Source organism: Bufo bufo, chromosome 9 (assembly GCF_905171765.1).
Source record: "Bufo bufo chromosome 9, aBufBuf1.1, whole genome shotgun sequence".
In the NCBI taxonomy this organism is placed as follows: Eukaryota; Metazoa; Chordata; class Amphibia; order Anura; family Bufonidae; genus Bufo; species Bufo bufo.
In genome coordinates, this window is record NC_053397.1 from 65,334,217 (window position 1) to 65,359,601 (window position 25,385).

At 46.0% G+C, this 25,385-nt stretch overlaps 1 protein-coding gene across 1 annotated transcript in view; it reads right to left on the reverse strand.

Annotated features, from left to right (window-relative positions):
• DNM3 (dynamin 3) overlaps positions 1–24,664 on the reverse strand; it is a 377,707-nt gene extending 353,043 nt beyond the window's left edge. The window contains 4 exon segments of the mRNA XM_040407594.1: positions 6,484–6,619; positions 19,434–19,576; positions 24,528–24,634; positions 24,637–24,664. Coding sequence (XP_040263528.1) covers positions 6,484–6,619; positions 19,434–19,576; positions 24,528–24,634; positions 24,637–24,664 — 414 coding nt within the window.
• Between the last annotated feature and the right edge of the window lie 721 nt (positions 24,665–25,385).

The window sequence follows — 25,385 nt, forward strand, 5'->3', positions numbered from 1 at the left end:
CCATGGACAGCAGGACGCCTGAGACGGCGTCCTGTTGCCATGGGAACCTTCCCCATCTGCTCAGTACTGGTCAGAACTTCGCAGACGGGGAAGGGTAAGGACGGGGCTGTCGGGGGGCTGTCTGAGGGCTCTCTCCCTCTCCATCGGGGGGCTGCAAAGGCACAGCAGCCCCCCGATGGGAGAGGGAGCTCCCTGAGCTGTTAACCTTTTCCATACAGCGGTCCGTACGGACCGCTGTATGGAAAGGGTTAAACGGCTGACATCGCATCTCAGATGTCAACCATTTATACCAGGGTGCCAGCAATGTGCTGGCACCCTGGTATACCCACTAGATGCCAACGATTATTCAAGGGGAGGCGGGCGGGGGATCGCGATCCCGCCTGCCGCACCGCCCGCAACCCTCCCCCTGCACCTCCCACAGGGCTAAAATCCCTCAGGGGTGCAGGGGGGGGGATACAGATATATTTTAGGAATACTAAAGTTTCTGATCCCCGCAGAAACTGCAGAAATTGCAGCAACCCGCAGGTGTAAATTGACCTGCCGTTTGCCGCGATCACCGACATGGGGGGGTCACGGGACCCCCCCGCGCATTTAGCCTAGGTGCCTGCTCAATGATTTGAGCAGGCACCGGGTTCCGATCACTGCCAGCCGCACGGCAGTGATCGAAAATACACAGGGCGTACATGTACGCCCTGTGTCCTTAAGTACCAGGGCACAAGGGTGTACCTGTACGCCCTATGTCCTTAAGAGGTTAACGCAAATGAATGATCAAAAATCCTAAAATGGTACCAATAAAAACGTCAACTCTTCCTGCAAAAAACAAGCCCCTGCACAAGTCGATTGGCAGAAAAATAAAAAAAATATGGCGTTCAGAAAATGGAGACACAAAAACATAATTTTTTTTCCAAAAATGCTTTATTATGTAAAACTGAAACAAAGAAAGTAGACATATTTGATATCAATGCGCCCGTAAAAACCTGCTCTATAAAAATAGCATGATCTACCCTGTCAGATGAATGTTGTAAAAAAAAAAAAAATGGTGCCAAAACAGAAATTTTTTGGTTACCTTGCCTCACAAAAAGATAATATAGAGCAATTAAAAATCATATGTACCCCAAAATAGTACCAATAAAACTGGCACCTTATCCTCTAGTTTACAAAATTGGGTCACTTTTTGGGAGTTTCTACTGTAAGGGTGCATCAGGGGATCTTCAAATAGGACATGGTGTCTAAAAACCAGTTCAGGAAAATCTGCCTTCCAAAAACCATATGGCGTTCCTTTTCTTCTGTGCCCTTACATCAGTTTATGACCACATGTGGGGTGTTTATGTAAACCGCAGAACCAGGGTAATAAAAGTTTTGTTTGGCTGCTAACCCTCAATGTGTTAAAGAAAAAAATTGATTAAAATGGAAAATCTGCCAAAAAAGTGAAATTTAGAAATTTCATCTCTATTTTCCTTTAATTCTTGTGGAACACCTAAAGCGTTAACAAAATTAGTAAAATCAGTTTTGAGTAACTTGAGGGGTGTAGTTTCTACAATGGGGTCATTTATGGGGGGTTTCCACTATGTAAGCACCACAAAGTGACTTCAGGCCTGAACTGGTCCTTAAAAAGTGGGTTTTAGAAAATTTCATGAAGTACAATGTGTCACGAGAAAACAATCTCTGAATGGCTTGGATAAGAAAAAGTGTTCCAAAGTTATTACCACATAAAGTGACACATGTCAGATTTGCAAAAATCTGTCTGGTCCTTAAGGTGAAAAATGGCCTGGTCCTTAAGGGGTTAAAAACACACTGTGCCATTGCATTTTTTTAATTAAAAACCATTCCATAAATTGTCTATTATTGGCGTAGATGCCTGCTGATGGTTAGACACGGTAGAATCGGAAAAAGCAGTGGTTTGTTCTGAACAAGCGTCCACAAATTCTCCTTTTTTTGGGAGCAGCAGTGCAGTGCGAAACCTAATGGAGATGGCAGGAGGTGTGCAGCTATTTAGTGGTAGTAATGACAGTAGGGGGAATAGCAGATGCAGTACAGTATGGAAAACTATGGCATACATGCATACAGCAGCAGTTGCATTACTGGGCCAGTGATAAATAGCCACTGTCAGCAATGGCAGATCTAATCATTGCCATCAGCCGGAGATGTGTGGAAATCTTCATGGATTAATGTGCATGAATAATTTTGACATATGTAATTTGGACACTTGCACAGGACAATTCTGCCTGCTAAGGTCTGAAGATGCCACTTGCTGTGCTGAATTTCCTCTCTGAGCTGACACTGGCGGCTAGACAAGTCAGTAAAGTGATATCAAACTGGGCCAGTTCCAGCCATTGATCCAATCTACCTCCCCACAAGTCCATAGAGTCAGGGAACAGTCAGGGGTGTAGCTATAATGGAAGCAGCAGAAGCGGCTGCTTTGAGGCCCACCAAGGCAGAGGACTAAACGATTTTATTGTCAGGTTGCCCTCAACAGTATTATGCAATGACATTATATACAGTGACATGACATACAGTATATACGTGTAGGAAACAGATGGAGTGGCATCCTGGTCTGAGAAAGTGGAGGTTGCATGGGAGGAGGGTGTTGTTTTGTAGATCCTGAGGGTTCCAGGGTTTCTGCAGGAGAAAGGGCACAGCCCAGGTATGAGTTAACCTAGTTGTTCAGGCGGTGCATGTCCATCTGCTGATGTGCATCAGGTTGGAGCTGTAGCGGCAACTGCTCCATCATGTAGTAAACTGAACTGGCTGCTGCAACTTCTGCTACTTGCTGTAGCAGAGACAGCAGGAGAGTGCTGACTTAAATTTGGGTGACGGCACGGAACCACACTACATTTAGAGAACGAGACACATTTTACATAGAGCTGGCAAAAAGTATGAATGCCATACAGATGAATAATATTTTTATTAAGACGCAAAACTGTGCCACATTTGAGATTGACAAGACATGTTTTACGGACAGCTGGTAAGAAATTACCACAACTAACTAGTACAGCAGCAACTACACTGCCAGCAACTTGGCCAAGTAGGAATGGAGCTTGGCCACAACTAGATTTCTGGGTGCATAGAGTTGTTTTCTGGCCACATATTCCATTATAGATGGCTGAAAACCGAGTGGAGGAGGAGGAGTCCGAGTGGAAGAACAAGTAACTGATGATGATGATAATAATAACACTGTAGTGCTGTGGGATGAGGCCTGGCTGCCACAAAGAAGACGGGAGATGGAGGGCAGACTTGTTCTGAATGTTGGCCAGTTCTGTTTTCCCACTGGATGTGGTGATGTTGCCTGATGTGCTGCAATAGAGGCCACATACTTGTTTGTTTTTGAACGCTCACAATTTATTTTAATTCACACAGCTTTCAGCAGCCAAGCTTGGCCTAGGTCTGGCACATTTTGAGCCTGCACCCACAGCATCAGCACCATCACCAATTAAACCAGAAGCAGATCTGTCCCTGGAAGTCTTTTAGGAGGTTTTGGCCATATGTTGCCTCTGTTCTTTATTGCCGTCGCCGTCAGCTCCCTCCTCTTCTTATGTCACCTCCTCCTCAGTACCATGAGCCGGCTTCTAGGTTCTGTCCAACACATCATCATCATCATCATTGTTCTCACTCTCCCCGCCACTTTTATAAGACTGTGCTATGTCATCATGGGCCACTTGTGCTGTTTCGCGATTCCCTCCTCAGTATTTGCCCCAAGTGCCACTCTTGCTAGGGCTGCCACTACTCCTAACGCCATCACTGTGTATACAAGTGCCTCTGCTACTACTACCAACACCCCACCAAAACAGCAATGCATGGGGTCCCCTGCCTCGGCTAAACCTCCTCCTCATGACAGTCCAAGCGCTGACTGTGCTCACACAATTCATCAACAGGAAGACTATTATGAGTATATTCCATAGCACATGAGGTGTTGTTGTCTCTAGGTAAAAATAAGGTGCAGTGGGGGGCAGTGAAGACAGATGATGCAAGTGAAATGCCTCTTTGGGGCTGCAAGGAGGAGGAGCAGGAGGAATGAGCTGATCGCAGGCTCAAAGGCACAATGTCGCAGGCGACATCGAGATCTGGTGCCTACTGGAAGAGAGGGACAATTGTGGCCTGCAGTTGCTGCTGCTACTACTACTACTACTGGCTAGATGGCTGGTGCTGCTACTGTTGTCTTCATTACTACAGCCACCCACATTCTCACTCATTTTCCACTCTGTAGTCTACCAGACATTTTATTATGAGGCCTATAAATGAAAAGTCACAGGGTTGGCACACAGATTATTAAATAGTAGCAAAATTGCAAAAAACGGAAACATGTGAAAACTCAAATCCGACAGTATATTCTAACACAGAGGCGTTCCCATGGTGATGGGGACGCTTCTAGTTAGAATATACTGAGAACTGTGTACATGACTGCCCCCTGCTGCCTGGCAGCACCCGATCTCTTACAGGGGGCTGTGATCCGCACAATTATTGTGCGAATCATAGCCCCCTGTGAGAGATCAGGTGCTGCCAGGCAGGAGGGGGCAGACCCCCTCCCTCCCCTGTATTAAATGTGACCAGTGCGGCCCCCCCCTCTATATTCATTGGTGGCCAGTGCGGATGTGACCAGTGCGGCCTCACCTCTTACCCCCCCCCCCCCCATCATTGGTGGCTAGTGCGGATTCCCAGTATTAATAAATGTGACCAGTGCGGCCTCACCTCTTCCCCCCCCCCCCATCATTGGTGGCAGCGGAGAGTTCCGATCGGAGTCCCAGTTTACCCACTTACCTGCGACTGCGAGCTGCGATGTGTGTCCGGCCGGGAGCTCCTCCTACTGGTAAGTGAAAGGTCTGTGCGGCGCATTGCTTTTAGCACAGACCTGTCACTTACCAGTAGGAGGAGCTCCCGGCCGGACACACATCGCAGCTCGCAGTCGCAGGTAAGTATAATGCTTGTATTTATTGCTAAGTAACCATGGCAGCCAAGACTGCAATAGCGTCTTGGCTGCCATGGTAACCGATTGGAGCCCCAGCGAGGTGAGGAGAGGTGAGGCCGCACTGGTCACATTTATTAATACTGGGAATCCGCACTGGCCACCAATGATGGGGGGGGGGGAGAGGTGAGGCCGCACTGGTCACATTTATTAATACTGGGAATCCGCACTGGCCACCAATGATGGGGGGGGGAGAGGTGAGGCCGCACTGGTCACATTTATTAATACTGGGAATCCACACTGGCCACCAATGATGGGGGGGGGGGGAGATGTGAGGCCGCACTGGTCACATTTAATACTGGGGAGGGAGGGGGTCTGCCCCCTGCTGCCTGGCAGCCCCTGATCTCTTATAGGGGGCTATGATATGCACAATTAACCCCTCAGGCGCAGCACCTGAGGGGTTAATTGTGCAGATCACAGCCCCCTGTAAGAGATCGGGTGCTGCCAGGCAGCAGGGGGCAGTCATGTACACCGTTCTCAGTATATTCTAACTAGAAGCGTCCCCATCACCATGGGAACGCCTCTGTGTTAGAATATACTGTCGGATCTGAGTTTTTCACGAAGTGAAAAATCTGATCTGTAGAAAACTTACTGGGAATCCGCACTGCCGCACTGGCCACCAATGAATATAGAGGGAGGGGGGCCGCACTGGTCACATTTAATACTGGGGAGGAAGCCTAATTTCCAGGAACGGAATCCGCATAAAACGGATGACATACGTAATGACATACGAATGTCTTCCGTTTTTTGCGGATCCATTAACTTTGTATTGGTCCAGGATCCGATTTTTGCGGAAAAGAATAGGACATGTTTTATATTTTTTCGGACATGCGGAACGGAACAACGGAAACGGACAGCACACATTGTGCTGTCCGATTTTTTCCAGGACCCATTGAAAATGAATGGGTCCAGATCTGGTCCAGATCTGTTCCGCAAAAAACGGAACAGATCAGGAAAGAAAAAACGGACGTGTGAATGGACCCTAAATGAAACTAATATGTTGATATGTGCTGAAATGCACAATTACAAATGGTAGCTAAACTGAAACAGTGTTTATTATCCTGTCCTGTGACATTGCTGTGCACACCACCTTTTACTTTTATCTGTGTGTTTATTATCCTTGCACTATGACATCACCATGTGCATTATCCTTATATTATGGTGCTAGGTTTATTATTCCCAGGCTGTGACATCACTGTGTGCAGTAATGCTTTTTCATGACTTCACAGTGTTTATTATGCTTGTACTGTGACATCACTGTGATTATTCCTGAGACATTCCATTACTAATGAGCTGTGACATCGCTGTTTGTAATTAACATCTGAGGAGATATTGCAGGATCATGCTTTCTGAATTATTGGATGACAGATTAAAAGAATTCTGGTTTATTTGAAATGATTTCAAACACGTTTCTAGTTAAAATGTAATCTGGGAGCTTGTTAACAAACCACCAGCGGCAAGGATCACAATTAAGTAAACATTTTTTTTTTTCTATCACTCTAATTAAAGAAATAGGTGTTTACCTTTAGTAACTCAAAAGGGAAACGCTCGTGAAAAATCCGATTGATTTTTGCACCACTCGATAGCTCCAGGGTATCCACTTGATGTCCTGATCCTCCAATTCTTTTCTCAAAATCAAGTGCAAAATTCTGTACCAACCTTTAAAATACAAAAAATTTAAATAAATCACACCTCATAGGTATCAAACACAACGCAACATAAAACAGCAGCTTCTGTATTCTTACTCTAACTGAATGTGTGGCCTTTTGTGCCATTATTGCTTCACAAGTGAAGGAAGAGTTTTTTTTTTTTTTTTTAAGTACCCAACTGTATGCTGCATATGTTCACCATTGACTTTCCTTTTTCACAAAACACACTATAGCAAACATTTTTCTTACAGCATTAACCAGTTTCAGACCAGGCCATTTAACCCCCTCCCCTCCCCCTTTCCTGACCAGGCGCATTTTCCACTTTTTTAGGTACAACATTTATGTTGTTTTTTTCATTTTTTTTTAATTACTTTACACTTTGTGCCCCTCATGAGGTTATACAAGACGTTTGGGGGACATTGAACTTTACATTTACTTATTGCCGATTTCTTCTGTAACTGCGGCTGACATATTAGTTACAGGGGGAATACAGTCTCCAGTGAGGTTGTACAACCTCACTGTAGAGCTGGTCCAGGTCTGCCAAGACCCAGCAGCTTTGACAGACTCCTCGCCCCTGGGAATCATTAGACCTCAGGGACAGGAGTGTTGCCACTTTCTGATCTCTATACACAGCGCCCATTCACACTACTTTTGTGCTCTCCTTACTGATCTCATGCTGCTCCCAATCCAATATTTCCTAAGCCCCCCACCAGTCTTTGGACTGTATTTCTTAGTCCCTTTCGACATGAACATATGCCTGCTGCAGCCAGTAATCACTGGCAGCATCACATACAGTCCCTTGACTTTTTTCATGTTTTGGTGCCTCACAATCTGAAATAACATGAATTGTTTGAGGATTTGCATCATTTAATTTACAAAACATGCCCACAACTTTGAAGATGTTTTTTTTTTTTTTTTTTATTGTGAAGCAAATAACAAATAGGACAAAATAACAGAAAAAGTCAATGTGTATAACTATTTTGCGGCAATCACAGCTCCAAGTCGCTTTGGAAAAGTCTCTATGAGCTTGCCACATCTTACCACTGGGATTTTTGCCCATTCTTCCTTGTGAACGGCAATCTTTAAGTCTGACCACAGATTTTCTATTGGATTAAGATCTGGGCTTTGACTAGGCCATTCCAACACATTATGTTTCTACCCTTAGGCTGGGTTCACACGGGCGAGATTTCCGCGCGGGTGCAATGCGTGAGGTGAACGCATTGCACCCGCACTGAATCCGGACCCATTCATTTCTATGGGGCTGTGCACATGAGCGGTGATTTTCACGCATCACTTGTGCGTTGCGTGAAAATCGCAGCATGCTCTATATTGTGCGCTTTTCACGCAATGCAGGCCCCATAGAAGTGAATGGGGCTGCGTGAAAATCGCGATTTTCACGCATGGTTGCTAAGATGAAAGTCTATTCAACTGTATTATTTTCCCTTATAACATGGTTATAAGGGAAAATAATAGCATTCTTTAATACAGAATGCTTAGTAGAAGGTCAATTGAGGGTTAAAAAATAAAAAAAATAATAACTCACCTCCTCCGATTGATCGCATAGCTGCCGGTCTCCTGTTCTTTCTTCAGGACCTGTCAAAGGATCTGTGGTGACGTCACTGTGCTCATCACATGATACATCACATGATCCATGACCATGGTGATGAGCTCAGTGACGTCACCACAGGTCCTTTGACACTTCCTGAAAGAACAGGAGACCGACAGCGATCAATCGGTGGATCTACACAACCTTGAACCCAAACCTGAACTTCAGTGAAGAAGTTCGGGTCTTGGTACCACATTCAGTTTTTTATCAAGCCCGTGCAAAACGTATGACCCGCGCAATAAAAACTGAACAACGGAACGCAATCGCAGTCAAAACTTACTGAAATAGCGTACCTACTCGCGCAGGTTTGCCGCAATGCACCTGGAACGCATCCTGAGCCAAAACGTGACGCCCGTGTGAACCCAGCCTTAAACCACTCAAGTGTTGCTTTAGCAGTGTGTTTGGGGTCATTGTCCTGCTGGAAGGTGAACCTGTAACAATGAAATTGGCCTCCGATTCACCTATGAATTAGACCTTAACACAATCACCTTTCTAGATGTACGGGGGACAAAGGAGGGTGACAGACTTTTGACGAACATACATAGGAAAGCTACGGCCACTAATTCATTGCTTCACTGGAATAGCCACCACCCTGTCCCTCTTAAACGGGGTATACCCAGGGGTCAATATCTGAGAGTGAGGAGGAATTGCTCTGAGGGCGAGTCCTTCTTCAGTGAAGCAAGGAGATTACAGGACAGATTTAGGGCCAGGGGATATCCGCAGACGGTTCTGAATGAGGCCTTCAAATATGCACAGGAGAAGAATCGGGCTGACCTTCTGGTCCCGAGACATAGAGCTTTAGATAAACAGCAACCGATGTGGATTATCTCCACTTTTGACGTAGCCAACCAAGAAGTGATGAGTGTCTTGAAGAAATACTGGCCTATACTGCGGATGGACTCTGATCTATCCGATGTTGTCACTGATCACCCCTCTGTCACGTATCGGCGGGGAAAAAGCATTAAAGATCGTCTTGTGCACAGCCACTTTACACCCCCAGTCAAAATGGGTACATGGCTGGACCGTAAACCTATAGGTGTTTTCAGATGTGGCTTCTGTAAGGCATGTGAATATATCTCAACATCTAAGGTTATTACGTGCTCTGTAACCAAACAGACCTTCCAGGTCAGGGAGTTCATCAATTGTAGGAGTAAAGGGGCAATATATATCTGCCAGTGTACGTGTCCAATGGACTATATAGGTAAAACAGTGAGAGAGGTGAGGAGGAGAATCCTTAAACATGTGAATGATATAGTGAAAAAGAATGCCACACCGGTGGCACTGCATGTAAATGACTACCATGGGGGGGACCCGAGATGTTTAAGATTCTCGGTTCTTGAATTGGTACCTCCTTCCCCCCAGGGGGGTGACTGGGACAGGAAGATCTTTCAGAAGGAATGTGAATGGATACATCGGTTCCGGTCCCAGTCCCCCCGCGGGATTAATGAGATTAACTTTTTCTTGTTTTCTCTGACTGTTATTAATAAGGCAGCCGGTGCCCTGTCTCCGTGGTCTCTGTCTGACATGGCCGGGCCCACTGTAAAATTTTGCATCCCTAAATTGGCCAGATGCGGGAAGCATCTTATAATAGAATATCATCGAGATCAATGAATATGACCTTTTCATTGCTACGAGTGACACCCTCGAAGGAAGGTGTCTATGGACAGTATGAGACTATGGTTCTACTAATCACTGTACCTCATAACTTTATTGGAGGATTTCCCTCCCTATACACTATCTACATTAGTCATTTCTGATCTAGATATCCCCCTTATGTATATACTGCCCCTAGTGCTCATATTCGCTTATGGAGGCTGCTATTTGTATATTCAAATAAGGTTAGGATATTCCATCAGGCCAAGCTCGTTTACTTGTACCTCTTTTACCTGGACAAATTGTCCTTTTGATTAGATCATGTATCTGCGGTCCATTGCGTTCCACTTACTGGAAACAAGTGACCGGAACCGCGTGTTCATATTGAGGATTATTTTGCGTTCGATTGGCCGGAAATGACTACTTCCAGAGACCGGAAGTGACGATAACAGGTAGTCGACGCAGTCGCATCGCAATAACTGTGGCGGGAACTTTTGATTATGAGGAGTGTATTTGAAAAGGGGGGCATCGGGCGCATATTGTAATGGGCCTATGGAGGAGTGGGGACGTTTTACCCTAGAGATTGACTACTGACTGTAAGTAGGGATATACATCCCCCCTGAGTTCTGAGTTCTTACTACTCTGACTGTGATTGGTGATGCTGAATGTGTACTTTCCATGGTCTAGGTTCTAGGATATCTAAGTGTATTGATGGCATCCAACAAATCATTGGACCACCTTGGTGCATACAGAGACTGTGAGTTCTGGTTTGAACAAATGTGGTTTTTGGTGGAGGTAATGTTTTGGGACTTGTTGGGTTGTATACCACATTTTTTTCTCCTCCACAGATGCCTCTATGGAAGTCTAACCTCACTGGATATCGACTTCTGACCAGTCTTCTATCTTGTGGTCTGCACTAGGTCCTAATGAGTCTGATTTCCTCCTGCCATCATCAAATGGCCGCCCTATTACCGTATTAATATCATAGGTACAACAGGTACTAATATATCATTATTGGTATTCGGCACTCAAATAACGGATATCATTACATCATTATTGGTATCCGGTATCTAAGATATCATATCAGCTTACTGACCCCCTGATGATCCCACATAGTGGGGGAAACGGGTTGGGGTATTATGATTGACGTATATTTATTTATGGGGTGTACTGAATGACGTATACCTTGATGTACGGTGTACCTTGCTAGTAGGGATGAGCGAACCCGAACTGTATAGTTCGGGTTCGTACCGAATTTTGGGGGGTCCGTGACACGGACCCGAACCCGAACATTTTCGTAAAAGTCCGGGTTCGGGTTCGGTGTTCGGCGCTTTCTTGGCGCTTTTTGAAAGGCTGCAAAGCAGCCAATCAACAAGCGTCATACTACTTGCCCCAAGAGGCCATCACAGCCTTGCCTACTATTGGCATGGCTGTGATTGGCCAGTGCAGCATGTGACCCAGCCTCTATATAAGCTTGGGTCACGTAGCGCTGCACGTCACTCTGCTGATTCAAGCATAGGGAGAGGTTGCTGCTGCGACGTTAGGGCGAAATTAGGCAGATTAACTCCTCCAAAAGACTTAATTCAGTGATCGATCTCCAGCTGTGGATCATTGAAGTGCTGATATTGAATTTCTCACTTTTTTTAGGCTGCCCAGAGCGTTTTTATATCACTTTTTTCTGGGGTGATCGGCGGCCATTTTGTGGCTTGTGGTGCGCCAGCACAAGCTACCACCAAGTGCATTTAACCATCAATAGTGTGGTTATTTTTTGCTATATCCTACATCAGCTGCAGGCTGAGCCTTTGTCACCCAAGTGCATTTAACCATCAACAGTGTGGTTATTTTTTGGCCATATACTACATCAGGTGCAGGCTGAGCCTGTGTCACCCAAGTGCATTTAACCATCAACAGTGTGGTTATTTTTTGGCCATATACTACATCAGGTGCAGGCTGAGCCTGTGTCACCCAAGTGCATTTAACCATCAATAGTGTGGTTATTTTTTGGCCATATACTACATCAGGGGCAAGTTGAGCCTGTCACCCAGCGCCTAAAAAATAGCCCTGACATTTATATTCCTCTAAATCAGTACTGTTTTAGCTGGTCAAATTATTTGTAGTGACCGTAAAAGCACAGTTTTTGTTCTGGGTTGAAAAAGTATTCCCAAATTTGCCATTTTCTAAATTGTGGTGAACGGGAACAATGAGGAAAACATCTAATAAATGACGCGGACGTGGACATGGTCGTGGTGGTGTTAGTGGACCCTCTGGTGCTGGGAGAGGACGTGGCCGTTCTGCCACAGCCACACGTCCTAGTGTACCAACTAGCTCAGGTCCCAGTAGCCGCCAGAATTTACAGGGATATTTGGTGGGGCCCAATGCCGTTCTAAGGATGGTAAGGCCTGAGCAGGTACAGGCATTAGTCAATTGGGTGGCCGACAGTGCATCCAGCACGTTCACATTATCTCCCACCCAGTCTTCTGCAGAAAGCGCACAGATGGCGCATGAAAACCAAGCCCATCAGTCTGTCACATCACCCCCTTGCATATCAGGGAAACTGTCTGAGCCTCAAGTTATGCAGCAGTCTCTTATGCTGTTTGAAGACTCTGCTGCCAGGGTTTCCCAAGGGCATCCACCTAGCCCTTCCCCAGGGGTGGAAGAGATAGAATGCACTAACGCACAACCACTTATGTTTCCTGATGATGATGACATGGGAATACCACCTCAGCACGTCTCTGATGATGACGAAACACAGGTGCCAACTGCTGCGTCTTTCTGCAGTGTGCAGACTGAACAGGAGGTCAGGGATAAAGACTGGGTGGAAGACGATGCAGGGGACGATGAGGTCCTAGACCCCACATGGAATGAAGGTCGTGCCACAGACTTTCAGAGTTCGGAGGAAGAGGCAGTGGTGAGACCGAGCCAACAGCGTAGCAAAAGAGGGAGCAGTGGGCAAAATCAGAACACCCGCCGCCAAGAGACTCCGCCTGCTACTGACCGCCGCCATCTGGGACCGAGCACCCCAAAGGCAGCTTCAAGGAGTTCCCTGGCATGGCACTTCTTCAAACAATGTGCTGACGACAAGACCCGAGTGGTTTGCACGCTGTGCCATCAGAGCCTGAAGCGAGGCATTAACGTTCTGAACCTTAGCACAACCTGCATGACCAGGCACCTGCATGCAAAGCATGAACTGCAGTGGAGTAAACACCTTAAAAACAAGGAAGTCACTCAGGCTCCCCCTGCTACCTTTTCTGCTGCTGCCGCCCCGGCCTCTTCTGCTGCTGCAGCCTCGGCCTCTTCTGCTGCTGCAGCCTCTGGAGGAACGTTGGCACCTGCCGCCCAGCAAACATGGGATGTACCACCAACACCACCACCTGCGTCACCAAGCATCCCAACCATGTCACACGGCAGCGTTCAGCTCTCCATCTCACAAACATTTGAGAGAAAGCGTAAATTCCCACCTAGCCACCCTCGATCCCTGGCCCTGAATGCCAGCATTTCTAAACTACTGGCCTATGAAATGCTGTCATTTAGGCTGGTGGACACAGACAGCTTCAAACAGCTCATGTCGCTTGCTGTCCCACAGTATGTTGTTCCCAGCCGGCACTACTTCTCCAAGAGAGCCGTGCCTTCCCTGCACAACCAAGTGTCAGATAAAATCAAGTGTGCACTGCGCAACGCCATCTATGGCAAGGTCCACCTAACCACAGATACGTGGACCAGTAAGCACGGCCAGGGACGCTATATCTCCCTAACTGCACACTGGGTAAATGTAGTGGCGGCTGGGCCCCAGGCGGAGAGCTGTTTGGCGCACGTCCTTCCGCCGCCAAGGATCGCAGGGCAACATTCTTTGCCTCCTGTCTCCTCCTCCTCCTACTCAGCTTCCTCCTCCTCTTCTTCCACCTGCTCATCCAGTCAGCCACACACCTTCACCACCAACTTCAGCACAGCCCGGGGTAAACGTCAGCAGGCCGTTCTGAAACTCATATGTTTGGGGGACAGGCCCCACACCGCACAGGAGTTGTGGCGGGGTATAGAACAACAGACCGACGAGTGGTTGATGCCGGTGAGCCTCAAGCCCGGCCTGGTGGTGTGCGATAATGGGCGAAATCTCGTTGCAGCTCTGGGACTAGCCGGTTTGATGCACATCCCTTGCCTGGCGCATGTGCTGAATTTGGTGGTGCAGAAGTTACAGCGTAACTTCGGCCTTCCCGCTCACCGCCTCATATGCGATGTGCCCACCAGGTGGAACTCCACCTTGCACATGCTGGACAGACTGTGCGAGCAGCAGCAGGCCATAGTGGAGTTTCAGCTGCAGCACGCACGGGTCAGTCGCACTGCGGAACAGCACCACTTCACCACCAATGACTGGGCCTCCATGCGAGACCTGTGTGCCCTGTTGCGCTGTTTCGAGTACTCCACCAACATGGCCAGTGGCGATGACGCCGTTATCAGCGTTACAATACCACTTCTATGTCTCCTTGAGAAAACACTTAGGTCGATGATGGAAGAGGAGGTGGCCCAGGAGGAAGAGGAGGAAGAGGGGTCATTTTTAGCACTTTCAGGCCAGTCTCTTCGAAGTGACTCAGAGGGAGGTTTTTTGCAACACCAGAGGCCAGGTACAAATGTGGCCAGACAGGGCCCATTACTGGAGGACGAGGAGGACGAGGATGAGGAGGAGGTGGAGGAGGATGAGGATGAAGCATGTTCACAGCGGGCTGGCACCCAACGCAGCTCGGGCCCATCACTGGTGCGTGGCTGGGGGGAAACACAGGACGATGACGATACGCCTCCCACAGAGGACAGCTTGTCCTTACCTCTGGGCAGCCTGGCACACATGAGCGACTACATGCTGCAGTGCCTGCGCAACGACAGCAGAGTTGCCCACATTTTAACGTGTGCGGACTACTGGGTTGCCACCCTGCTGGATCCCCGGTACAAAGACAATGTGCCCACCTTACTTCCTACACTGGAGCGTGATAGGAAGATGCGCGAGTACAAGCGCACGTTGGTAGACGCGCTACTGAGAGCATTCCCAAATGTCACAGGGGAACCATTGGAAGCCCAAGGCGAAGGCAGAGGAGGAGCAAGAGGTCGCCAACGCAGCTGTGTCACGGCCAGCTCCTCTGAGGGCAGGGTTAGCATGGCAGAGATGTGGAAAAGTTTTGTCACCACGCCACAGCTAACTGCACCACCACCTGATACGGAACGTGTTGGCAGGAGGCAACATTTCACTAACATGGTGGAACAGTACCTGTGCACACCCCTCCACGTACTGACTGATGGTTCGGCCCCATTCAACTTCTGGGTCTCCAAATTGTCCACGTGGCCAGAGCTAGCCTTTTATGCCTTGGAGGTGCTGGCCTGCCCGGCGGCCAGCATTTTGTCTGAACGTGTATTCAGCACGGCAGGGGGCGTCATTACAGACAAACGCAGCCGCCTGTCTACAGCCAATGTGGACAAGCTGACGTTCATAAAAATGAACCAGGCATGGATCCCACAGGACCTGTCCATCCCTTGTGCAGATTAGACATTAACTACCTCCCCTTAACAATATATTATTGTACTCCAGGGCACTTCCTCATTCAATCCTATTTTTATTTTCATTTTACCATTATATTGCGGGGCAACCCAAAGTTGAATGAACCTCTCCTCTGTCTGGGTGCCGGGGCCTAAATGTGTGACAGTGGCCTGTTCCAGTGGTGGGTGACGTGAAGCCTGATTCTCTGCTATGACATGAAGACTGATTCTGTGCTGACATGAAGCCAGATTCTCTGTTACGCGACCTCTCTCCTCTGCCTGGGTGCCTGGGCCTAAATATGTGACAGTGGCCTGTTCCAGTGGTGGGTGACGTGAAGCCAGATTCTCTGCTATGACATGAAGACTGATTCTGTGCTGACATGAAGCCAGATTCTCTGTTACGGGACCTCTCTCCTCTGTCTGGGTGCCTGGGCCTAAATATGTGACAGTGGCCTGTTCCAGTGGTGGGTGACGTGAAGCCTGATTCTCTGCTATGACATGAAGACTGATTCTCTGCTGACATGAAGCCTGAATCTCTGTTATGGGACCTCTCTCCTCTGCCTGGGTGCCTGGGCCTAAATATGTGACAGTGGCCTGTTCCAGTGGTGGGTGACGTGAAGCCTGATTCTCTGCTATGACATGCAGACTGATTCTCTGCTGACATGAAGCCAGATTCTCTGTTACGGGACCTCTCTCCTCTGCCTGGGCCTAAATATCTGACAATGGACTGTTCCAGTGTTGGGTGACGTAAAGCCTGATTCTCTGCTATGACATGCAGACTGATTCTCTGCTGACATGAAGCCAGATTCTCTGTTACGGGACCTCTCTCCTCTGCCTGGGTGCCGGGGCCTAAATATATGACAATGGACTGTTACAGTGGTGGGTGACGTGAAGCCAGATTCTCTGCTATGGGACCTCTCTCCAATTGATATTGGTTTATTTTTATATATTTTATTTTTATTTTAATTAATTTCCCTATCCACATTTGTTTGCAGGGGATTTACCTACATGTTGCTGCCTTTTGCAGCCCTCTAGCTCTTTCCTGGGCTGTTTTACAGCCTTTTTAGTGCCGAAAAGTTTGGGTCCCCATTGACTGGGGTTCGGGTTCGGGACGAAGTTCGGGTCGGGTTCGGATCCCGAACCCGAACATTTCCGGGAAGTTCGGCCGAACTTCTCGAACCCGAACATCCAGGTGTTCGCTCAACTCTACTTGCTAGCTGTCGTATCACAGCACTAATGGCTGTATACATAGTCCATCAATTGATGTATTGTTTGTCTTTTGTCATATCTTATCCTCCACTTGCAGGGACCTATTGGGTCTGAGCAATAGACCAGGGTGAGTTACAGTAATAGGGATAGTTCCCCCCACTCTCTGGATATCTTTATAGTTGCCTGCTGTGTTATTATCTGAGTTGACCCTCAGTGATTATTGTTCTGTCTGTCTATTAATCTATTTTAAGGATATATAATTAAAGTTTATTAATTTTAAGGGTTATATGAGTTGCTGGAGCTGGATTTATGTTTACTAACCCGAATCAACATTCTGTATCTAACTGCTGGACTTGGATTGAACCTCCGTCCTAGCCTCAAATCACCCACAGAGTGGTACAGGTTTTGCTCAAGAATATCCCTGTATTTAGCACCATCCATCTTTCCCTCAACTCTGACCAGTTTCCTAGTCCTGGCTGCTGAAAAACATTCGCCCAGCATGATGCTGCCACCACCATGTTTCACTGTGGGGATGGTGTTCTTTTTGTGATGAGATGTGTTGGGTTTGCTCCAGACATAGCATTTTTTTTGATGGCTGAAAAGTAAAATTTTAGTCTCATCAGACCAGAGCACCTTCCTCCATACATTTTGGGAGTCTCCCAGATGTCTTTTCGCAAACTCACAACATGCCTTTTTGTTTTTAGCTGAAAGTAATGGCTTTCTTCTGGCCACTCTGCCATAAAGCCCAACTCTATGGAGCGTACGGCTTATTGTCGTCCTATGTACAGATACTCCAGTCTCTGCTGTGGAACTCTTCAGCTCCTCCAGGGTCTCTGTGCTGCCTCTCTGATTCGTGAGTTTTTGTGGGCAGCCATCTCTTGGCAGGTTTGCTGTTGTGCCATGTTCTTTCCATTTATGATGGTGCTCCTGGGGATCATCAAAGATTTGGATTTTTTTAATAACCTAACCCTGACTTGTACTTCTCAACAACATTGTCCCTTACTTGTTTGGAGAGTTCCTTGTTCTTCATGGCAGTGTTTGGTTAGTAATGCCTCTTGCTTAGGTGTTGCAGCCTCTGGGGCCTTTCAAAAAAGGTGTGTGTATATGTAATGACAGATCATGTGACACTTAGATTGCACACAGGTGGACATCATTTCACTAATTATGTGACTTCTGCAGGTAATTGGTTGCACCAGAGCTTTTTATGGGCTTCCTAACAAAGAGGGTGAATACATACGCACATGCCCATTTTCTGTTTTCTATTTCTAAACAATAGTTTTATTTATACATTTTTCTCATTTCACTTCACCAAATAACTAAGGCCTCTTTCACACTTGCGTTGTCCAGATGCGTCGTGCACTCCATTTGCCGGAGGTGCCCGCCGGATCCGTAACACCAAATGCTTTCAGTTCACTTGCGAAGACGGATCCGTCTTCAAAATGCGTTCAGTGTTACTATGGCACCCAGGACGCCATTCAAAGTCCTGGCTGCCATAGTAGTAGTGGGGAGCGGGGGAGCAGTATACTTACAGTCCGTGCGGCTCCCGGGGCGCTCCAGAATGACGTCAGAGCGCCCCATGCGCATGGATGACGTGATTTATGCGATCACGTCATCCATGCGCGTGGGGCGCCCTGACATCACTCTGAAGCGCCCCGGGAGCCGCACGGACGGTAAGTATACTGCTCCCCCGCTCCCCACTACACTTTACCATGGCAAACAGGACTTTAGTGTCCTGGGAGCCATGGTAACCATTCAGAAACAGCTAAACGTCGGATCCAGTAATGCGCCGAAACGACGTTTAGCTTAAGGCCGGATCCGGATTAATGCCTTTCAATGGGCATTAATTCGGGATCCGGCCTTGCGGCAAGTGTTCAGGATTTTTGACCAGAGCAAAAAGCGCAGCATGCTGCAGTATTTTCTCCGGCCAAAAAACGTTCCGTTCCAGAACTGAAGACATCCTGATGCATCCTGAACGGATTTCTCTCCATTCAGAATGCATGGATCAGGATTCTTCCAGCATAGAGCCCTGACGACGGAACTCTATGCCGGAACACAACAACGCAAGTGTGAAAGAGCCCTAAGACTATTGTGTTCTAATCCATCACATAAAATTTAGATTAACAAGACATTGAACTTAAAGGGGTTATCCCATCCTAGACAATGGGGGCATATCGCTAGAATATGCCCCCATTGTCTGATAGGTGGGGGTCCCACCTCTGGGACCCCCACCTACAAGGAGAACGGAGCCAGGGAGAGTTGTGGCTGGAGGACTCCGGGTTTCCCGGGGTCCGTCCACCAACAGGCGCAGCTCCCTGCCTTTCCGATTGAAGTGAATGGGAGTACACTGCGCATGCGCGGCCACCACTCCCATTCATTTCTATGGGGCCGACGGAAATAGCCGAGCCAGCGCTTGGCTATTTTCGGTGGCTCCATAGAAATAAATGGAGGGCGGCTGCGCATGCGCAGTGCGCCCCCCTCAACTTTCTCCACTCCGTTCTCCTTGTAGGTGCGGGTCCCAGAGGTGGGACTTGCACCTACCAAACAATTGGGGCATATCCTAATGATATGCCCCTATTGTCTAAGATGGGATAACCCCTTTAAGGCTGTAATGTAACAAAACACGAAAAAAAAGTCAAGGGGGGGGTGAGTACTTTTGCAAGGCAATGTATGCATGTCTACAGAGACTTTGGAACAAGAATGGCAGGTGATCAATATTTATTTTATTATTTTACACAGTTTTGAGATTTTTTTAATCTACGTGGTCAGACAACCACTTTAAGAAGGCATCATTAATCTACTAAGGATCTATCAGAGATCTACTGGTTGTCTAAGTAGGGTTCACAGGTCGGCCAGTCTATATGTTAGTTACAATAGAAGTCGTAAGCAATAATCCACTTACTTTAACAAAGCTTTGGTCTTCTTTAATGGCCCCTTGGCCATTAGACTTTTCCCAAGCTCAGTGTCATGTTCTAAGGAAGCTATCTGCCTTTGTAGTCTGGTCCTGGATTCAGACGGTGTATTCTGTATTTGGTTGGTGGAATGCTCCTTTGCAGGTCAAGATTAAAAAATAAATGCATAGAGGTAACATGGTCAATACTGAATTGACACATTTTCTCCTATTCTATGGAGTACAATACTGTTTTTTTTTTCACTTCATCTTCTTAAGGAAATATATCAGGCATCTATGTCAACTTGAAGTATAAATATAGGGCGGCTCACTAAAACCCAAGGAATGGAATAAGGTGCTCTATCCGAACAGAGCGTACCCAACGCTTGTGTGTAAGGAGTTTTAGAGAAAGTATAGGGATGGCACTCTAGTCATAGGTAATGCATGTAAAAGAGTATTTTATTAGTAATAACTGGCTGGTTTGTGCCGGCTATTGGCAAAAAGATACAGTAATAAATAATAAAAGTTGTCTGGATATGTGGTGTTAAACCTAGGTAAAAAATAGCGTTCTCCTGGAAGTAAAAAATATAGACAATATAATATCAATGCACAAATTGTGGACTATATGACAACAATGCATAAAAAGTGAAAAGTAGATTGCTGGCATAAATCAATATGTGGCTAGTCTCTGTCAACCAATATGTGTATAGTTGGTGACAGATCCTAGGCACACAATGGCGTTCTCCTTGGAAGTAAAAAAAATGTAGAACAATAAAATATCAATGTATACAATATGATATCAATGCATACAATCAGGTGATGGTAGTAAAAAAAAAAAAAAAAAGGTCAGATGATAATATAAAAGTCAGATGGTAATAAAATGTCAAGTAAACCTATCAGAGGTAGGTATAGGTATCAAGTTCGATGCTGTCATATAGGGAACAGATAATGTGAGATGGGGGCCCTCCTTTTTGAGGGAATTAGTATCCAATCTAAATTTACCTCCTTTGTTTTAGATGGATAGGGTATTTCACCTCCGATTGGTGGTTATTTGTTGCAACAGTTGTCCAACAGTAGTGTTTATAATAAAGTACTGCTGTTTGGTACGTTACCCTCCTGTAGATGGGACGTAGGTTGGTGAGCGGCTCCTGGCGGGCGGGTGGCGTCCACGTGTATTCTTCCCGCTCAAAATCTTTGTTCTTGCTTACGGAGCTGTATGCTCAGCCCGTCTGTTGCTGTGGCTGTTCGTCACTTCCGGTGACGTCACCTGCGCTCGCTGACTCTCCCGCTCAATTCACATCGGCGTTACACGTGGTATCCGATGGCGGGAATATGAGGCTGCGGCTTTTTTTCAAAGGTTAAGGATGCTCCGGAGCGCACATTATAATGTATAGAAAACTAAGGGCTTGTTCATCTCTGCATCGGAGGTTCAATTCGGTGCCTCCATTGTAGATTCCGTCAAGATTCTGTAGTATAAGTGTTAAGCAAAGAAGTTTGCTGAATTTGTGGGAAACTTCTTTGCTTAACACTTATACTACAGAATCTTGACGGAATCTACAATGGAGGCCCCGAATTGAACCTCCGATGCAGAGATGAACAAGCCCTTAGTTTTCTATACATTATAATGTGCGCTCCGGAGCATCCTTAACCTTTGAAAAAAAGCCGCAGCCTCATATTCCCGCCATCGGATACCACGTGTAACGCCGATGTGAATTGAGCGGGAGAGTCAGCGAGCGCAGGTGACGTCACCGGAAGTGACGAACAGCCACAGCAACAGACGGGCTGAGCATACAGCTCCGTAAGCAAGAACAACGATTTTGAGCGGGAAGAATACACGTGGACGCCACCTGCCCGCCAGGAGCCGCTCACCAACCTACGTCCCATCTACAGGAGGGTAACGTACCAAACAGCAGTACTTTATTATAAACACTACTGTTGGACAACTGTTGCAACAAATAACCACCAATCGGAGGTGAAATACCCTATCCATCTAAAACAAAGGAGGCAAATTTAGATTGGATACTAATTCCCTCAAAAAGGAGGGCCCCCATCTCACATTATCTGTTCCCTATATGACAGCATCGAACTTGATACCTATACCTACCTCTGATAGGTTTACTTGACATTTTATTACCATCTGACTTTTATATTATCATCTGACCTTTTTTTTTACTACCATCACCTGATTGTATGCATTGATATCATATTGTATACATTGATATTTTATTGTTCTACATTTTTTTACTTCCAAGGAGAACGCCATTGTGTGCCTAGGATCTGTCACCAACTACAGTATACACATATTGGTTGACAGAGACTAGCCACATATTGATTTATGCCAGCAATCTACTTTTCACTTTTTATGCATTGTTGTCATATAGTCCACAATTTGTGCATTGATATTATATTGTCTATATTTTTTACTTCCAGGAGAACGCTATTTTTTACCTAGGTTTAACACCACATATCCAGACAACTTTTATTATTTATTACTGTATCTTTTTGCCAATAGCCGGCACAAACCAGCCAGTTATTACTAATAAAATACTCTTTTACATGCATTACCTATGACTAGAGTGCCATCCCTATACTTTCTCTATCTATGTCAACTTGGTAATGAGAAATGTACTAACAGTCCAATATTCTTTAGAATGACTTATACTAGGGGAAAGAACAAACTAGGAGATTTAAAAAAGTCTTATAGCATGTAAGCTATCTCAAACGTCAGTGTTTAGCTTCATCTCCCACAAAGAGAGAAATATGGAGAATACTAGTAGATGGTGCCAGACGTATCTAGTAACCCTGTCACAAATCAACTGCTTGTAAATGGTGTATATGGAAATGATGACCTATTACGGTATTTAAATCAAGTTTTTATAGTATAGATATTTTGTAGAATTTTGGTGATTTTCATTTCCATATCCTTGTCTATATTTAAAAAAAATAATAATCTACTGACATTGCCTGTTCTGTACAGATCACAGGGTACAATGACAGTAACATATACAGTATCACCTATATATAGATAACACAGGATCCACCATTCACATTAGGCAATAGTCACAACTTACTTCCTCCCCCTCCCTGTACAATGACCTCAGAGGTAACAGAGCAGAGCTAGAAAACTCTCCAATAGAGGTCAAAGAGTCATCTCCAGACTACAGGCTCCTAAGGTGCATGTGGCTACTGTATGTATATATATATATATATATATATATATATACACACACACACACACACACACACACACTCACCTAAAGAATTATTAGGAACACCATACTAATACGGTGTTGGACCCCCTTTTGCCTTCAGAACTGCCTTAATTCTACGTGGCATTGATTCAACAAGGTGCTGATAGCATTCTTTAGAAATGTTGGCCCATATTGATAGGATAGCATCTTGCAGTTGATGGAGATTTGAGGGATGCACATCCAGGGCACGAAGCTCCCGTTCCACCACATCCCAAAGATGCTCTATTGGGTTGAGATCTGGTGACTGTCGGGGCCATTTTAGTACAGTGAACTCATTGTCATGTCCAAGAAACCAATTTGAAATGATTCGAGCTTTGTGACATGGTGCATTATCCTGCTGGAAGTAGCCATCAGAGGATGGATACATGTTCTCATTCTGTTTACGCCAAATTCGGACTCTACCATTTGAATGTCTCAACAGAAATCGAGACTCATCAGACCAGGCAACATTTTTCCAGTATTCAACAGTCCAATTTTGGTGAGCTCGTGCAAATTGTAGCCTCTTTTTCCTATTTGTAGTGGAGATGAGTGGTACCCGGTGGGGTCTTCTGCTGTTGTAGCCCATCCGCCTCAAGGTTGTGCGTGTTGTGGCTTCACAAATGCTTTGCTGCATACCTCGGTTGTAACGAGTGGTTATTTCAGTCAACGTTGCTCTTCTATCAGCTTGAATCAGTCGGCCCATTCTCCTCTGACCTCTAGCATCCACAAGGCATTTTTGCCCACAGGACTGCCGCATACTGGATGTTTTTCCCTTTTCACACCATTCTTTGTAAACCCTAGAAATGGTTGTGCGTGAAAATCCCAGTAACTGAGCAGATTGTGAAATACTCAGACCGGCCCGTCTGGCACCAACAACCATGCCACGCTCAAAATTGCTTAAATCACCTTTCTTTCCCATTCCGACATTCAGTTTGGAGTTCAGGAGATTGTCTTGACCAGGACCACACCCCTAAATGCATTTAAGCAACTGCCATGTGATTAGTTGACTAGATAATTGCATTAATGAGAAATAGAACAGGTGTTCCTAATAATTCTTTAGGTGAGTGTATATTATATATACTAAAGTTGATTAATTCCCTTTAAGAGTAATTCCGTCCCCCCGAAAGCCCCCTCAATCCAATATTGGATGCAATTTATAGATGAAGTATTTGGCTAGAAACAATCCTGAGAGATTTGACAAAATATGGGGATTGTGGTTGACTGCTAGAACATCGGTGGTCTCAAGGAATGCGGTAGCCCGGCGGCGCTGCGGGGGGTGTATGAGAGAGTGAATGGTATTAAAATGTATAAGATAATTATTATGAAACAACGGTGAAAAGGCAGTCCTGAAGGAATCACACTGCCAGACCTTTATGACATCTGTTTAATGTACCAAACCGTTGCTAACATGTTTCACCGATTTGTGTGAATCTGGTTCTTTGAACTGGTCTTAATTTTTTTTTCTTAAAGTGACAAATAAAAACTTTTTTTGTAAAAAAAAAAGGAGTAATTCCGTCGCATTTTCAAAGTTGCTGGCTGCAGGCCTCATGAACGTTCTCACTGGCATTGCTCCAGCAGGATTACTGAGTATCTGCATGCCAACCTTCTAATCATTCCATGGCAAATACCGCAACAGAAGTAGAGAATCCATGAACAATTTGGTGACATAGTTTGGCTAACGTCACACCACATCTGTCCTTTGCCTTAGCCCTTGGGTGTCTACTGCTGCAAAACTCTGGACTGGGGCTTCTGCATTAGAAATGATGCCAGGCCATCAGGATTCCTGTACTAAGTAGTGCCTGGCAATGCATTGCGTTTGCCTTTTATATACGCGCACAGTGTCCAATATTCGAAAATTAAATCTCATTAAAAATACCTGAGTGACGGCTTCCTGATGATGTGGTGCTCCAAGATGATCCGCCATGTGCCTGTACTCGGGGTGTGATTTCCAGCGTGCTAGCACAGAAGCTTGTAGATCCTTTTGCCGTCAATATCTTTTTGGCCTTGATTCATCGCTCCAGTGGATTCTCTGAAAGCCTAAAAGCTGCTGAATTACATCACAGTTACATTTGGTAGATACAATAGATCAGTGATGCTCAACCTGTGGCCCTCTAGATGTTGCAAAACTACAACTCCCAGCATGCCGTAATAGCTGTAGGGTGTCCAGGCATGCTGGGAGTTGTAGTTCAACCTAGAGGGCCACATGTTGAGCATCACTGCAATAGATGAAGACAGAGATGAAATTTTCAATTTCTTCATTTTCGCAATGTTATTAAAGTGACGCTTCATGGCAAAAAGAATCCTTTAAAAGGGTTGTCCCATTAAGACAACTTATTTCTAACCATAGGGTCTGATCGGTGGAGGTCCGACTGCTGGGGCCCCTGCTGATCATGAGAATGGGTGCCCATGCTCCCTATTTAAATGGAGCGGCAGACATGCATGCGTGTTCATTGCTTCATTCAACTCTAAGGAACTGCTCAAGTTAGTGGAGTACAAGCGCTCGGCTATCTACTGGAGCCCCACAGAATGGGGGAGAATGAGCCTCTATTCTTGTAGTCAGCAGGGGCTCCGATGGCCGGACACTCACCGATCAGAGGATAGGGAATAAGTCATCCTAATGAGACAACCTCCTAATGATGCCATGATTTATCAAGACTGGTGTATGCTGTCACATTGCACCACACTGGTAAAGTGGCATTTGGACAGACAAATATGCTGACACCTTCCTATCTCA